We start from the raw sequence: 18,318 nt of genomic DNA, 5'->3' as shown, positions 1-18,318 counted from the left end.
TAACGTAGAACAAGAAACAGTGCCTTTACCCATGCTTGATGTAAACTATTTTGTTTAAATTCACTCCTGAGCTTCTGAGGTCTTCATGACATGGAGTATTCAAATGTATCCATTTCAAGCTTACCTGCGGAGGACATTAAGAGACAGAAGTGGGAAGCTAACACCGAGACGTCTATGTTCGTCAGTTGATCACGATGCTGTTCCAAAACACAAGAAGCCAAAACAAGCATCGCAGGTAAAACAAATTAAAACAAATCACCGACTGTCATTATTACTGTCATTATTTTATGAACCAACGGTTTATACTTTCTCTCCATTTATTAAATTATATACAAAAGAGAAGAATATATTTATTAATTTCAAGCGTGTGTCCGCGATATACATATAAAATTATTATTAACTGTCAGCGTGTGCATGTTGCGTTTCAGACAGTGTCCAGCACGTGTCGCCACTGCATTACTCATTTAAAACTGTAAAAGTAAAAACTGACATAATGAATAACCAGTACGTAAAAAAAAAGACATCTTCTTCAAGTATTTATTATTATCATTATTAATTGTAAATATACCATTACTTAGTTTTTGACTGTAGGACAGACTGTCAGGTGCATAATGACATAATATTTTTATAATGCTAATAACAGAATGAAAGAAACGAACTCAAGTATAACATTATTTTGTGTGTGTATCTGTTTTTTGTTTTTGTTTTGATGGCTCTGCATCACACACTGAGCTGTTACTTATATTTCAATAGATTTAAAAAAATGTTTGACAAAGCCCCTTTTTTTATTTTTTAATCTGTGGTTCTCAAATTTTTCACACTTCCTTAATAATTCCAGGTACTGTACCTGTTAAAACCAGCATCTGCATTTAAATACTCTACAAGCAAAAACTTAGACAATGATTCCGTTTAATTGTATTGAAAATATAGTTTAATAAAAATTGTGCAAAAATCTAAACAGTTAAAGATTAAATCCAACTGGATTAAGTACACTTGACCTGCATTTAGTACTTCAGCAGTGATTCTTTTGCATACCACTAGAGGGAGCCTGCATACCAGTGGCCAGGTACTAGTACAAAACTTAAAGAATGTCAGCATGAGCTGTAGCTTGCATAATAATAGTGTCCACTTGTCAGTTTATGTAAATGTACTTTGGCCTTAAACACAAAATACCTGTCTGTCCTTGGAGGAGAATTTTCTGAATGTCAAAATATTTACTTGTCTCCTCCTGGTGGGGGATCAAATAAGGTTACGCGGATGGATGACTCATCCCTGACTATAAGCATTCCGCGTGCTATTCCTATGGGATGCTGCTAGTCAATTACATCTATGATGATATCTCTCAAAAAGAAACTTTTGGCATTCTGTTCATAGCAGGTACTCAGAAGAAATAACAAACAAAGATCGTCATGCCAGCTAATTCTGGACCATTTTGACCATCAATACAGTGACGAGCTCGGGGACTTGTGGACATCTGTGAGGTCGGTATAGTTGTCGACATTAATGCATTCTTTTTATTGCCTGCATCTTCGCTTACTGGTACTATTTCTGTTTCACAGATCTGTGCTGCTTGACCCTCCTTCTTGGCAGTACGGGGTATTGCTCAATCGCTTTACTGTAGTGACAGACATCAAGCGTGTCCTCTTGTCAAAAGGCTTTTCCACACTACTGCCTCAGAAAGAAGCCTTGACATTGCCTGGTGTTTTGCGCACCGTGCTCACTGCTGAATGTCAAACGTCCAAAGAGTCTCGCGCCAAATGTCCAAGCGCTAACTCCCATCTCCGGCTTGACGACAGCTCTCCAGCTCCCATTCAGCAGGCTCAATCAGAACCCGGCTTCGGTCCGCCCTCGTCGCCACTGCAGTGTTATATCCACCGCCATCCGCTGCGTTTTCCATCGCAGGCTCACAGGCCCGGCCAACTGAAGCAGTACTACCTCCTCAACGCCGCCTCTTTGCTCCCAGTGCTCGCTTTGCAAGTCAGAGATGGAGAGAAGGTTTTGGATCTTTGCGCCGCTCCCGGGGGCAAAGCTTTCGCTATAATGCAGTGTGCTACCCCAGGTGACTCTGCTTTACTTAAGCGTCCTTTTAAGAATTAATCCTCAAACACAGCTGCACAACTTTAGTGCAGCACAGTTTGTTCACTTAATTTGGGATTCATAAGTCATATGCGGTATCTGGCCCAGCTAAGAAAAACATAAGCAATTTGAGGATTACGGTTTTGTTTTTCTTGACACGTAGTATCTCATTAAATTGGAATGTTGGGGGAATATTTATTCCATTATTCCATTCCATTCTATTCAAAAAGTGAGACTAATGTCAGATATGGATTCATTATACACGTGAGAAAATACTTTTTTTTTTCATATAAAAAAAAATAGTATTGTGAGTTTTAAATTGCACTTTTAGTAATAGCGATTTAAAATCGACATTCACACGCAATTTATGGAAAAACTTGCGTGTGAATGCTGTAAAACTGAATAAAAAAACATTGAAGCAAATGGAATAATTTGGAATGACATGGGATGAGTTGGATAGGTTGACTTTGGAATAGTTTTAATTGCTTAATATACGTGGAAACTGGAGGTCAATATGTAAATATTTGGGGCATTAGAAAATTATAATCAGCCAAGCAACGTTGAGAGAGGAGTGAGTAATGTAGAATATGTCCTAATATGGGAATCTTTTGTGGTTAAAGAAAGATCCAATTTTTGGTATTGCAAAATTTTGGCATGTTGAAAATTGTTCATAAGGGCAATTGGATAAACAGAATGATTTCAATTTCAAATAGGAAGACTGAATCTGGTTGTGTGAATGTACCAATCGAAGTGAATGGTAAATATGCATTGGGTGGGAATTTGGCATCCGTTGGAATGAATAGTAAAAAAAAATTGGTTATGGTAAAACGGTGAATTTTTGGAATGGAAAAAAATGGAAGCACTCATAGCCTGAATTTTTGGGATATGTTGAAATTGTAATGAAGTGAATCGGATGAATTATGAGGAAGGAGAAGGGCGTAAAAAAAAAAAGGCCTTCAGCCATCACACAATTATTAAAAACACAATACTTAAATATTTATTTATTTATATTTATAAATATAATCTACATAACAGTTTTACATTTTTAACTACACCGTACTGAAATAAATTACGTTACACATTATTCTAATATATTGAGTTGGTCCTGTTGGTCCACATCACCCTACCTTTACCGGAATAGCGATTTTTTTTCTTTTTGAAACGCTAAACATTTCTGAAGCATTTTATTTTAATGTTTTTATTATAATTGTGTTTCCAGCATTCCTTTGCTGTAACGAACCCGATCGTCACAGACACGACAGACTGACTAAAACCTTGGAGTCTTTCCTGCCGCGCTCATTGAGCAGCAGAGTGGTCGTCTCGGCCCAGGATGGACGCTCCTTTGGGCAAAGGGAGCCGGGGATTTATGACAAAGTAAGCAAAGAACCGCTGTTATGTTTGTATTGTGCATGAAGGTAGTGTTTCATTGTACAAGTAGATTTTATTCCCCCCCCCCGAAAAATAATAGCAACCAAGTATAAAGTCAGTATGATAAATGATATGTACAATTAGACTGATAATCAGAGAAGATATAGTATTTGATCATGTATTATTTTTTTGCATTTTATTTTATAATATGAATTTACCCATCAAGGTAAATTCAGAATTCAGTGCTGCATATTTTTGTTTCCCACTACGTACAGGACTGGATTTAACATGCAAAGAGAGAATTATGGTTATTATTGTTATTAGGAACAGTATTGTGACATTTACTTGACCTTTGGCTACATATTCAATTTTTGACTCGGAAGATAATTAATACAAGAAATGTCTGTCAGACAATGCATTCTAATTTAAAATCCCCACAAAATAGTACCACAGAAATATTTAAATGATCGTCCTGTGTTTTTTCTTTTTTGAGACAAAAGAAAAAACACAGGACCATATAGTTATGTAGACAAGATGATTTTTTTTTAGCCATATTTAAATTATGTTAATTTCAAATATATAAAAAATTGTAATGTTCACTGATGATATAAATTTATTTTGCTCTGGTGAAGATCTAATAAAAACTGTAGAAAATGAATTGATCAAGTTAAAAAAAAATAGCTTGATTGTAATAAATTTAATAATCTCAGCCTTACTTTGTTTTTAAAGGCAGATTTTTGCACCTTTGTTGGATTATTATATAATTTCGAGGTATATTGATTGCAAAGGTCTTGCAGAGAAATGTATCATCAGAATGTTGCATGAGATTGCATTTACTAAGGATACAGATCAGAGTAAAAAAAAAAAGAAAGAAAAAAAAGTGGGCCAGTGGCAGGATAAATGTGTTGGATGGGTTCTGATTGGGTACGGGGTGTCATATCTTTTCATGTCTGCGAACAGAGCGTGACTTTGAGCAAACCAATGGAAAAGCTGGATTAGCAACGGAGCATGAACAACATCTCACTTGCATATGTCGCTGTGTGTGTGACAGGTCCTGGTTGACGCTCCATGCTCCAATGACAGGAGCTGGCTGTTCTCGTCTGCTGGCCAGCAGGTGGAACAGAGGTTAAGGGAGAGAGGCAGGCTGCCGCAGCTCCAGGTCCAACTTCTACGGCAAGTCAAAATGTCTCCCGAGTCTTTGAAGAATGGATTTCCAGGACAAAAAAAGTTGTACTTTTGTAACTAACTACTTATTTGCTTTGGTCCAAATGACAAATCATGTACCTGAAGGATTTGGTGGAAGGTGATCGAGGGAAATTACATTTGAGTCACTCAATTGCAATCACTGGCCATTAGGTTAATCAAAATAATTAGAAAGACGTCAGAGAGGTCATAATTTAACGTAATGTGTTTATTATTGAAGTTGCATTTTGCAGTGCTGTGCAACTGCACTGCATCATATTGAGAGTTTTTGAAATATTAATCAATGAGTCAGAATATTAGAAACAGCTCTCAGCCTGATGTTTTGCAGTAATACATACTGGACATAATATTATTAAAATGCATAATACAAAATCCACTTTCAAAGATCACGGGTATCCCACAGGGTTCAATCCTTGGTCCAGTTCTGTTTTGTCTCTATACCATCTGTGTGCCACGGCTACGAGGTCATTATGTATGCAGATGATTCTGTGATTTTTTTTTTCTGAAGGGTCCTGACCATTAGGTTGCTACACACATTACAAAGGTCATGATAAACGTTTCCAACTGGCCAACTGTCATTTACAACTTAACTCCTCCAAAACTGTTGCTATGTTGTTGTTGTTGTTGTTTTTTTTAAACTAAAACAAATAAATCACTCATAGAACCTGATATTTGCATTTCTGAGCAGAAAATGCAAATTGTAAAAGAATATAAATATTTGACCAATCTCACTTTTAAACATCACATTGCTAAAGTAAACACAATCCTCAAATTTTTACATACAAATTTTAGGCATCTTAGAATTCACACGCCGACAGAAGCTGCCCAAATGTGCATGTTTTCTCTTTGAATATCTATTATTAAATATTGTCTTACCCACTTGGGCCACTGCAAGTTCAACCCTCAATCTATATACAGGGATGTGATTTTTCCGCTAATTCGCGGAATTCCGCTTTTTTTATCTCCCCCCCCCCAAAAAAAAAAATTCGATTATTATTTTATTTTATTTATTTTTTTTTTATAGTAGTTCATTGTGTATGCACATGACTCCGACAGATAGCATCTTCTGCTATAACAAAGACATTTGTGGTATGCTCTAATATGAGTTACTTTTCATTTGGTCATGATACAATTATTTGTTCATGAAATTTGAACCCCTCAACATTATTTATGTGTTAACTTAGTAATCACATTAGTTAGATATGATGATATTCTCAGTGATAGTTTTTAAAAGCAAAGGCAGTCCAATGTTTTTGAATGTGACTGATTTTGAGTTGACTAAAACTGCCATTTTATATGGGATAGTTCAATATACATTGAAAATTTGTCCCCCCACCAGGGCACTGCCCTGGACCTAGCTGGGTGCCAGCGGCCCCCAGACCCCCGGCTAAATTTTCAGATAATTTCACTTTGGTCAAATCACATCCCTGTATATAGGCTGCTAAGATGGAAAAACCTCGTTATTTTTTTTTTTTTAAAGATTGTTGTCACCCAACGTTGTCCGTCTTCAACAAACAAGCAGAAAAATAAATAAATAATAATAGATGTCGGAAAATGAATACCACTCTGAGTCTTATTATCCACTTATATCGGATCGTATTAGATGTACAGTATGTGATACTATGGTTGGTAAGCATAGTATAAAATGTTGTAAAAAGTTTGTTGTCAGACTATTTGTCTTGAAGTGCACCGTTGATCCTCCCCCTGCAGGTCCGCGCTGTCAGCAGTGCGTCCAGGGGGCTTTGTGGTCTATTCAACATGCACCATGTCCAGCGCGGAGAACTTTGCCGTGGTGGAGGCTGTGCTCAAAGACTGTCCTGAAGCTGAACCCGAGGACCTCTGGGAGGAGATTGCTCTTCCCTTATCGAGCTACTTCACATTTAGCCCTGCTCGCCGTGAACCGGTACCTAACACCCAATCTCTGCCGCCACAGTTTGGCCGCGTGTCCTCGTACGACCGCAAACTGGGCATCCTTGTCGTTCCGCAGCCTTGTCAAACCTGGGGGCCAATGTTTTTGTCTCGGCTTAGAAAGAGGAAATGATTTGTCTTCGGTAGAAAGTTTTTTATGTTATTACATTATATGCTTTCTTAAAAGCAATTTTTTTTGCATCCAATTTTACTAGCAAGTTACAATTTCTCACAAAACTATTTTTCATTATTTTAAGGTTAGTCAATAATTTAGAGAAGCTGTTGCATGTATTCCCTTTTCTTTCAATTAACTCTTTGACTGCCAGACGTTTTCAAAAAAGGGATACCGTGGGTGCCAGCCGATTTAAGCATTTTTGACTGATCTTTCAAGGTCCACGGAAAATTATGTGATTGGACTATGGAAACACACATACTACCAAATGAAAGATTGGACTCTCATCTTTCATCAGAAAAAAAAGTTTGTTTCTACCTTATTCCGTTTTTCAGTAATCAACAATAGAAAATGTTTAGTTTCACCTCTGTTTTGAAAAAAAAAACGTATTTTAACGTCTTTGGCACTCCTCCATAGGATTTTACTAAACGTTATTTAACGTTTTTGGCAGTCAAAGAGTTAAAAGTAAGGCGCAGTTACAGAAAATAAATGGAGATTTCCTTTTATTTGCAGCTTTTGATCATTCAACCCAATTTAAAGGATCATTCTTAAGGGTGTGAGCCTTTAGTCAGAAAACCGAGTTGCGCTTTTATCAAAATAAAGTGGCACCAGTGCTTGCAAATATGTGAAGCTGTTCATGGGGTTTCTAAAACATGTCCTCTCATTCTACCGGAAAATGTAAGAGCGGTAATCATGTCAAGAAGTTAAAGCTCCCCTGCGCTGTCCTACACAAAATTAGCACCACTTTTAAGTACCACTACATCAAATTATACACCCTTCAACAAGTCATCAAGTTCTATCATCCCCCGGAAGCTCATTACCTGAATGCTGTCATGCCAGAGTGGTCAGTACAAGTCTTAGTCGGGTAGAAATGCTCAATGTCTACTAAATGTCCTTGAATGCAGCATACAAACGCCTGTGTTTTAACTTCCCAACACTAAACTGGCACCGAATAGCGTGGCCCCAAAAAAAATCCTTACTTTCAATACGCACCAAATACGACACCTTTTATAGATGCCCACTACCTGATTCATGCCATTAAAATTCATGCATTATAGCCTGCGGAAACTGAATACGAGTTTGAAAAATATGTGTGGGGGAATCTGTAATCCCTAATTCAAACAGCCAAGTGGGCATGGCTGGCTTGTGGTGATTTTTATTTTTTATTTATTTTTTTTAATCTGTGCTTTCTCACTGCAAATTTAGCTTGATGAGAAAATTAATTTAAAATGTTTTGTTTGCTAGTAGGCTAATTAGTAGGGATATGACGATATCCCAGCATCACGGTATGATGTGAACCTCAAAATACAATAGTTAACTCTTTGACTGCCAAAAACGTTAAATAACGTTTAGTAAAATCCTATGGAGGAGTGCCAAAGACGTTAAAAGACGTTTTTTTTCAAAACAGAGGTGAAACTAACCATTTTCTATTGTTGATTACTGAAAAACTGAATGAGGTAGATACAAACTTTTTTTTCTGATGAAAGATGAGAGTCCAATCTTTCATTTGGTAGTATGTGTGTTTCCATAGTCCAAACACATAATTTTCTGTGGACCTTGAAAGATCAGTCAAAATGCTTAAATTGGCTGGCACCCACAGCATCCCTTTTCTGAAAACGTCTGTCAGTCAAAGAGTTAATATTGTGGTGAGGTTGGTGTTGTTGATATAAAAAAAGGTCACAATAGCAATAATAACATAATATTGCTTTTGTGCATAATAACAGCAGTGTTGTTTCTCACTGCTAGACTTGGCCAGTCAGTTCATTGTCATGTCCTCATGTCTGCTTTTTAATATTGTAACATGATGATGATGATGTGGCAATCTTAATAAATATTTATCGCTATATTGTCATTATCGTTACATCCCTGTTAATTAGTTGTAGCTTTTTTTTTTTTAAGTTACCTATTTTTGTAATGAATCAAAAATGATTTGAGTTGTCTGAGCGTTTTCTAATGTTTGGATAATAAGCAGGATACTGATTTTTATGTTCCTGGTATGTAGCCTACCTAAGTGGTTGGTGCCCCAGCAATTTTTTTTTTTTTTAAAACTAAAAATGACACTGACACAGGTGATAAAGCAGCCCCTATTGAGGAAAACAATCCCCGCATCTGCTCCGTCCGTCCACCTTCAACGGGTGAACGCACACCGTTGAGTCCATTTCTACGGCTATTATTATTGGCTGTTCTATTTTTGCTGACCCTCTTTGAAATGTAGCTGCCGTATCTCATCTAAGCATGTCTTACGCCAAGGCAGAAGATATGGAGATGATACGAGGCGATAAGTGAGGGTACAAAATGGTCAGCCATCTTGCTGACCTCCCTGTGAACTCTGGTTTGTTGATGTTCCCCATGTTGCTGCGGTTCCTCGAGGGGGGAATCTCTAAGCAGCTTACCCTCCACTTCAAAGAGAGAGAATATAGGCCTGCTTTGCATAATCAGGTGGGGAACAGCTTTTTGCCAGAGAGGCAGGAATTAATTTGTGGCACCGCCAGATGCAATCATTAACACCCTAGTCATCGACAATAACGAGAGGAGGAGGGGAAATTAGAGCAGGAAATGTAGCTTGAGTTGAGAAAGATACTAACGCTCACTTGCCTTGCCCAATGAAGTTAATTTGTATTGCTCTCGATCCTTCATGTTCTCGTCTTTTGTGACAATGTAAAGGAATAGTATAACATTAACCGTATATTAAAAGGTTTTGCTTACGGTTATGCTGCTTTCTTTGCTGACCATAATTTTGTTTGACATACTTAGGACGACTTGAAAAGAAGTGGGACGCAGGTTCGGAGAAGTATTCAGTCAGAGTTGTGGGCAGAGAGAAAATGACGTTCTAAGCTGCAGTGTCAGGTAACTCAGGCTGAAATGTGGTCTAATGACCAAAGTGAGTACGTTTTGTTTATGAAACCAGGAAATAAGACACAAAGTGGGTTTAACGTGGGAAATACATTATTATGACTGACAAAAAATAAATGTATACTACTGTGATTACACTTAGTGGCCAACTTGGATCAAACGTGGGTGAAAGTGGCCCTTGATTTAAAATGCGTTTCACACCCCTGAAGTAGATGGAGCTCCAGCATTCCTCCGTGAAGATGAAAATGTCTCTGCAGTCATTTACCAATGTGACCTTTATGTTGGAGCGCCCTAGACTGAAGCCAGTCCTTATTAAAAGGTGTTTGATTGACAGATACCATGGGAAATAACTTTTCTGAAACCAGTACTGCGCTCTTAGGTGTCACTGTTAAGTGTCATTTAGAATATGAGGCCCCAACTCCTGCTGTGGTGGCCTCAACAAAGTATCGAGTAAAGAGTGCAGAAACTTGGGCACGTTGGAAGATTCATGAAATTTGGTAGGAAAAAATTGGAGGCGGCGCAGCCTGGTGGCGTGCACGTCTTTGAGGATTAAGTCACAGCTCTTGTGTCACACTTGGACTTTAAGCAATGTGAGAACTCACTACTGAAAGTTCCAAAACTTGAAGACAGATTTAATGTAAGAAAAAACACCTTTGCAAAAATGATTTTAATCGAACAGAGATCTCTGGACATCGTAACAGACTCCCAATTCATCACTTAACAGGTGGAATTCAGAGCGCCGAATGTGCCTCTTCCGCGTGTAAAATGGCTTCTTATAGTTAAAAAGACCGCCTCTCTTTCATTTGTAGACAAAACATACTCTCTGGGTACTTTTGCGTGAGCGATGGCGAAAACAGAGTCAGGGGTGCGTGTTCGAAACAGATTCTGTTCTCAAGGACCAAATGTGTTTTCCCACAGAGAAGGAACTTCTAGACCAAATAATATGTCCCACCTTAAGGTCAAATTATACTGAGTTCAACACTACTTGCTTTACACGTCTATAAAACCTTTCAACATGGTTAATATAAAGAATTAAGATGTTAATAATGTATAACAATGGTTAATATATGAAAATAAAGAATTTAAATGTTAATAATATCTAACACTACGCAAATTGGATACCAACATGAGAATTGATCGCCAATTGATGCCCTTTGAGATCTTTGGTGAAAGACTCAAGGCTGACAAAAATTACTGTTGGCTTGTTCAGATAAAAAAAAAAAAACATGATTAAATGTGATTTTTGTTTAGAAGCCAGCGAGGTTGTCTCCATGGGAATGAGACGATGTGTTTTGGTTTGGTCAGGCTTCTTTTTCTGTCTACATCTGTTATGGAGGGGACTTTTTTTTTTTTTTTTTTTTAATATGGCATATTAAAATGTATTTGTACAATATTATTCTGGCATCATTGGAAATGTAAATACTCTCAGGTGTAGTGGCGGATGAGAAACTGCTTTGGAAGATCAATAACACCATCATCTAAGTTTAAAATACAGTCAATAAATCCAACAGAAGCTAACGAGTGAATCTGATCAAACACACTTGAGTTAGGTTCATGGTTTATACAAGAGTCATGATATGATAAAGTTTTGAAAGCGTTGTTATTTGTCTGTCAATCCAACGTTTTTCCAGCCAGTGAGTAATGCTTGACTCAAAGCATTCGAGTCAGTGGATGCGCTGGACAGTTAACAAGTGGCCTCATAGATTTACAACATTTCAGGGCACCCATCATTCTTTTCAAATGTCGTAATTTGTCAATATTCCATCAGTGGATGTGAGAGACAGAGCTTGCGTCTCGTGATTGATCGTTACACGGCGAACCTCAAAGGGGAGAAACGGCAAGGAATCAATAACGATAGGACTAAAGCCACACCACATTTGATTTCTGCCTGTAAAACCACAGGCCACAGTTATTCATTAGGCCTTGTTAATTGACAAAAAAAAAAGGATGTTTTAGCGTTATGTGCCATTTCTTCGGGAAAGGCCGTTGGGGGACCGTCATACCGCCGCCTCAAGCTGGACAGACGTATGATGAATTGGCAGCGTGACACCATCACTTGTTATACGTCCGGGGATGTTAGATCATTTTTAATTTTGTGCTGAGGGAAGAAAAAAAAGAAACAATATAGTTTCAGTTTATGGGACGACGCTGAACACTGTTTTCCTTTTTCTTTGGGAGAAAACATTCCTCTTGTGTTTTATTATTGAGACATCAGGTAACATCAATGTCAGCACTGACAGGCGACGCCAGAGGAAAATTAATGGAGAGGAGGGAGAAAGTTACTGATGCAACTTCAAGTTCAAGGAAATGAAAAGACAAACGCCCTCAGTTGCTTTCTGTCACATGCAGACACCAAATACACTCAGATTATTCATTTTCCTGCTCTATTATATGTCGACCGGCCACTCTGACTCGCAGTTGTTTATTAGTTGAATCCAATCCTCCACTTTTCGGTATAGGAAACAAAAACAACTTCACATTTTTAGGTCAGTATCCCGGGCACCGAAATGTTTTAATCAGAATCCACACGGAATGGTTGGAGTGGTTTCGAGTGTAAGGCTGCATCCTTAATTAGCATAATTCAGGCCTACTTTTACTCATCCTCTGCTCCACTTTGCATTTCATTGTGACGAGAAGATGGCCTACTCTTCAATATACACTAGAAAGAATGCAGGCAAATTCCTTTTTTTTTTTTTTTTTTCTTGACTGCTGCGGTATAGCTCCGTTTTATTTTTTTCCAATCAATTTTGTTTCCTCAATAGATGGATGGAAGTCTGGACGGAGGTAATCTGTAATACCTTTAAGTCTGCAGAATGTGCGCTTTGTCTTCTCATGCAGCTTTTATGGATGTTCTCTCTCTCTCTCTCTCTCTCTCTCTCTCTCTCTTTAGGTACTATAAATCTATGAGCACACTTTGTCAAGTACAACACTACAGTTAGCCTTGTACGAGCACTCAAAACAGTTCCTGTACTCAAGTGAGTTGTTTATAGTGTTGTAGCTGCACATGAAAACACACACACACAAAAACCCCCACATAAATATTCATGCTTTAATTACCTTTGAGTCCGACAAGGGTCGAACATGCATACATGTTGTTTGTTGACTGGAGTCTACTTGGGTCTCAACTGCTTTGAAACCTGATTTATTTGAGACTGCTTTCCTTTAAAACTAGCCCAGTCCTGAATGCAGGGATGTGATTTTGCCGCTAATTCGCGGAATTCCGCTTTTTTTTTTTTATCTACCCCCCCCAAAAAAAAAAATCCGTTTTTTTTTATTTTTTTATTTTTTTATTTTTTTTTTTAATAGTAGTTCATTGTGTATGCACATGACTCCGACAGATAACATCTTCTGCTATAACAAAGACATTTGTGGTATGCTCTAATATGAGTTACCTTTCATTTGGTCATGATACAATTATTTGTTCATGAAATTTGAACCCCTCACCATTATTTATGTGTGATAGTTTTTAAAAGCAAAGGCAGTCCAATGTTTTTGAATGTGACTGATTTTGAGTTGACTAAAACTGCCATTTTATATGGGATAGTTCAATATACATTGAAAATTTATGCTGTTGTTTTGTCTATTTCTTTGTCATGTGAGTGCATTGAAAGTACTTAAAAACACGGAAAACCCATGAGCTCCGGGGGGGGGGGCCTAGCTGGACCTAGCTGGGTGCCAGCGGCCCCCCAGACCCCCGGCTAAATTTTCAGATAATTTCACTTTGGTCAAATCACATCCCTGTGAATGGTAGAAATCTCTTTTTTTTTTTTTTTTTTTTTTTACTTACTCCCAGACCAATGAAAAATGAATAAGTCTGCAAGTACTCGCATGGCCGCACACCTTGATTTTCAATTATGAAGTTTTTGTTCTAAAAACACGAGTCTGAAACGAAAGTTCACATTTCATGTCATTTTTATTGAAAATATGAAGGCTTGGAGCTTGACTCTCGTGACTATCTCAAAGTTAATAATGGCCATTTAGAATCAAAGGCCACCTCTAATGATGTCAAATACATATTGTAAAAATGGGAACTAGTTGATTAAGTGTGCCTGCCTGGACTGCTGCGAGCTTAGGGTCATTTCCCTTTTGGTATCACTTCCCTCTCTCTTCGCTGCGGTTCACGCGAATCTATTCTGGACCACAAAAGGAGTCATGTGTGTAACACTTTATCCCCAGTGCAGATTGACACACAAATAACGCATTCACCCAAAAAAAGATGTCAGAAGATTGAGTTCTCGCGTTTCACTTTTTATTTCATTTATGTCATAGTTCCAGACTTCAAACATTCTTGGACTGGGCCCTCCTGGTGTGAGAAGAAAGTATGAATAATACATTCTGAACCCAAAGGGAAAAGGCAGAAAGAAAGTCAAAAGGGACTCTTTTATATAGCACAACTTTCAGTTTAAAGTAAAATGTGAGGGAGGGCAATAATTAATAATTAATACAGTAGGTGAAATTACCATTGTTTTCCTTGGCAAAGAATATACACTCACCAAAATGATAGGTAGACACAATTTAGAAGAAAAATAACAATTCACATATATTTGGCGGGATTTCATGCATATTCGTGGACCCGTACGCTATTTTAGACTGAAAATATTTACGTTTTTAATAATTTTTGGATTTATCTGGACTGAATGCACAACCTAAAGGTTTACCATTTGTACATTGTGTTTGAATTTGGAAGTATTCGACTGTGACTGGTAGGTGTGTTTTGCTTCACAGGTGTCTTATTACTATTGTTTCGATATGGGTTTAGCCTGTGGGAACTACATTTAGCAGTAAAACCAACATGAAAACCAGAAAGCTGAGCAATTGCGAATCTGAGCGAAAAGATGAAAATGATTCAGTAAATGTGCACAAACATTGGCCAATGTAATAATTGAAATTCCCTGAATAAGAAGAAACTGAAGTCAATTTGCCAACAGTTACAGAGATGAGTCTAAAAAAGTTTTAAGGAGTGATGAGACAAAGATTAACATTGATGAAAGTGATTGAAAGTCTTAAATTTTGTGAAAGAAATGATCTGATCATACGCCAACATTTACCGTCATCTGTGATAATTTAATGGCTAGTTGTTGCATGGCTTCTTCTGGCATGGGCTCATTAGTCTTCATGATGGAAGCAGCAAAATGAACTCAGATGTCTCCAGAAACATCAAAGAAAGACTGAATTGATTGGAAGAAGTATAAAACTGCACTGTGGAAAAAAAGAGTAATATTTACTTGAAAAAATGTAGTAAAGTTTTTTTTTTCCCACTCAGAAATTGTAAGTAAATTTTACAAGGATAGTTTGAGTATATTTTACTGGTTTATAAAAATAAAAAAAACCTACTCAAGGGTTGAGGAACACACCAATCCTGCTATATGTATATTGATAGTGTCAGGTTCATTCCTTGTACCTTCAAAATACCAGTTTTTGGTCTCATTTTGGACACACCAGCAATGCAGTATATTGGCAAACAGCAAAAAAGTGGCATGGCTCAGGTGGTAGAGTGGCTGTCTCCCAAGCTGAAGGTCATGAGTTCGTTCCTCAACGCTTGAGTAAAAAAATTAAGAATTTTAAATGAGATGGTGAAATGTACACAAAACTCCCCTTGTAAAATATTCTTAAAAAAAAAAACTTCAAGTAAATATTGCTCTTTTTTTTTTCAGTCAACGCAACATTTTTGTTTTTGCTCCAATAGATCCGAGACGTGTGCTCTTCCATTTCTCTCAAATATGTTGTTCACAAATCTTTCAAAATCAATGTTAGTGAGAACTTCTTCTTTGACAAAATAATCCAGCCAGCGTGATTATTGCACAGGTGTGCCTTAACTCTTTGACTGCCAAAAACGTTAAATAACGTTTAGTAAAATCCTATGGAGGAGTGCCAAAGACGTTAAAAGACGTTTTTTTTCAAAACAGAGGTGAAACTAACCATTTTCTATTGTTGATTACTGAAAAACGGAATAAGGTAGAAACAAACTTTTTTTTCTGATGAAAGATGAGAGTCCAATCTTTCATTTGGTAGTATGTGTGTTTCCATAGTCCAAACACATCATTTTCTGTGGACCTTGAAAGATCAGTCAAAAATGCTTAAATCGGCTGGCACCCACGGCATCCCTTTTCTGAAAACGTCTGGCAGTCAAAGAGTTAACAGCCACTCTAAAATGGTTAATTCAATCTCCGGATTTATACCACGTGTGTAGTATGCATTTTGCTTGCTTTGACCCGCCAAGTAAAACAAACAACTAATAGAAAGAAAAAAAAAAGCCACTCAGTTTAATGTGTTTTCATAGAGACGTCATTAAATCTAAGGACATGACACCATTTGAGATGAAGATGAGATCTTGTACTATTACACAAAAAAATGTGAACACGATCCAAATAAATAATCGTGTATGTCTTGGGCACCCAAATATTCCAATTTGGACTCCATTATTTGTACAATTACTACTTCTCTGACAGTATCAGACGAAGTGGTTTTTTGACTTGTACTAAATGATGCGTAGCGAAAAGTCAGTCAGGGAGATGTTATCCCAGCGCAGCTTTCCTCAATTCCATGTAAGCACCATTTATCTCCTCAGTGACTTCAATCATAATCTGGGTACAGTTTTTCCAACCATTTCCAGAACTTGAAACCTTTGCTTTGAACTCTTTCCTTATCTCGGCTAGCACCAGCAGTTTATCCAAACCCCCAAGGGAAGTCTCCCTTTCACATCACAAGGACTTCATTCACATAACTGCTGGCTGCCAAACTCTGATCTTCATGTTAACATATAATTATAATTACAATATTCCAAACAGTCAGTCTAAAGTCTCCATAAAGTTTGCTACTGTATATATTTCTTTCTTTTTTTTTTTTACCACAATCATGCACTTTACAGAAAGTTTTGTCTGACTGAGTTGTCAGTGTGCCGGCCATATGTATTCACTGCTTGGCTTTTGCTATGTTTTTCACAAGGCACATACACAAGGTGACACGAGGCCAATGAAGCGCATAATCTGGAGTCAGCAAAGGCAAGTGGCAGAAGGAACATGTCTTCTATTTATCCTCCCTCCCTGTCAGTGTTTTCTTTACCTTCCTCCCCGGCCCCTTCTGTGCTTCTCCCTCTGTCTCCTTGTCACTAGGTAACTTTTTTCCCTTTTCCTTCTTCTGTCTGTATCTGCGAGCATCCCTTCCCTCCCTGTCTGGCTAATACAAACTCTCTGATCTTGCAGGGCCATGCGCAGAGGCTGACATTGACGTTGCCTGGCTTTTCTCTCCCCATTAATGTCTTAAGTCTTACCCCGGCTTTGCGGTGCCGCTTTACTAAGACATCACTTCCCAATGCTGCACTGTCTAATGACAGGCGCGGACATCTCCATACTCAGGAAATCTTATATGAGCTGTGTACGGAAATCTTCCTATAATCAGGAATATTCAAAGTCATTTTTTTTACATTTTGTTACTGCGATGAATCGTACTGAAAGTTGTTGGTTTGGGTTAGTTTACTTACAGCCTTGACCTCAATTCAAATCAGGGATACTTATAGTAAGCATGTTCTACATTTTTCACACTTCCAAAGGGCCTTAATTACATATATGTGGTTTAAAAACAACCACCGCTGTTTTCTTAAGATGGAACCCAGGGGCAGCAGATACAAAAAAAAACAAACAAAAAAAAAAAACAGCAGAGGCCCCAGATTTGAACCCTGTGGAACACCATACATGTTTATGTGATTAGTATTGCACATATTTGTCCAACCACTTTCTTTTTCTTTGCTCTACATAGTTTGCATGAATCAATTACGATAATAAAGAAATGACTTGACCCACCATCGCAACAGCCACAAGTCGAATACTGAGTACACCAAATTCGCCGCAGCACAGATTGGCCAATTAGTGTGATCAGCTGCAGCCAATGATGGCCAAGCAGGGCGGATCATCAATCATTTGAGTTGGATGTGTGTCTTTACCGCCGCCTTCGATCGAACCCAGGTTAAGAACGACTAGCTTAGAATAATGGTGTTGAAAAATAAATAGATACATACATTTGTTTAAAAAAAAAAAAAAAAAAAAAGCAATTTGACCATAAAATTTAAAGTCACAAATCAAGGGAATTTTATTAAGAATATTACTATCAAAAAATCTTATAAAGTAAAGTTTGATAACAAAACTCAGATGTTAAAGGCTCTACATTGGTAATAATGAAAAGGGGACAATTTCATAAAATGTATTACGGTACAGTAATTTTAAAAGGTTCAAATTGTTGCAAAGGTGTTGACAAAGTACAAAACAAAGAAAAAGCTTTCAAAAGAAAGTACTTGTTAATAAAATAACTTAAAATAAATTAACTACAGAAAAAAGCACTACGTGGGTATATGTTTATTTGCTAAAATGCAGACATATTCCAATAATTCAATACGGATGAATGCATTTGCACTGCCACGCATCAGGCCCGTTTTCAAAATGGAGGAGAAAAGACACTACGAGCTTCTGCGTTAACATTTAGGGGTCAAAAATAAAGTCTTTCCCGGATGAATATTAAGCTATAATATCAGCAAAGTTACTTTCCTGATGTATTTTTAAATATCACCTCTTGTTTTCAACAAAGCCATCAATTATACACAGCATTTTTTTTTTCCCCCATTCATCCATTTTCCAACGGCACATTCTTCTCCTTTTTGCCCTAATACCTTCAACTCCTTTCCGTCCTCCCTCAATCCCCTCTTACCCTAAGTGCTGACTCCCGGCTGCGAGCCTCAGGGATCCACG

General features: G+C 37.6%; 1 protein-coding gene across 3 annotated transcripts; it reads left to right on the top strand.

The window, feature by feature from the left end:
- Nucleotides 1–5: 5 nt before the first annotated feature.
- nsun3 (NOP2/Sun RNA methyltransferase 3) lies at nucleotides 6–16,638 on the top strand. 3 transcript variants are annotated; one of them, XR_013293996.1, is made up of 9 exons: nucleotides 6–235; nucleotides 1,375–1,481; nucleotides 1,560–2,059; nucleotides 3,296–3,450; nucleotides 4,496–4,617; nucleotides 6,358–6,550; nucleotides 9,482–9,574; nucleotides 12,471–12,555; nucleotides 16,526–16,638. XR_013293996.1 is itself a non-coding variant. In XM_077564931.1 (6 exons), exons 1-6 carry the CDS (start codon nucleotides 86–88, stop codon nucleotides 6,686–6,688), a joined length of 1,362 nt encoding a protein of 453 aa, XP_077421057.1. In that variant the 5' UTR covers nucleotides 6–85; the 3' UTR covers nucleotides 6,689–8,122. The 3 variants fall into 3 exon arrangements, 2 of the variants coding, with proteins under 2 accessions (XP_077421057.1, XP_077421056.1); XM_077564931.1 differs by lacking the exons at nucleotides 9,482–9,574; nucleotides 12,471–12,555; nucleotides 16,526–16,638 and having other exon boundaries at nucleotides 1,378–1,481; nucleotides 6,358–8,122; XM_077564930.1 differs by lacking the exons at nucleotides 9,482–9,574; nucleotides 12,471–12,555; nucleotides 16,526–16,638 and having other exon boundaries at nucleotides 6,358–8,122.
- The last annotated feature ends 1,680 nt before the right edge of the window (nucleotides 16,639–18,318 follow it).

Source organism: Vanacampus margaritifer, chromosome 4 (assembly GCF_051991255.1).
Source record: "Vanacampus margaritifer isolate UIUO_Vmar chromosome 4, RoL_Vmar_1.0, whole genome shotgun sequence".
Classification (NCBI taxonomy): Eukaryota; Metazoa; Chordata; class Actinopteri; order Syngnathiformes; family Syngnathidae; genus Vanacampus; species Vanacampus margaritifer.
Note: the sequence above shows the minus strand (reverse complement) of the source record. Positions and strands in the feature narration are given on the sequence as shown.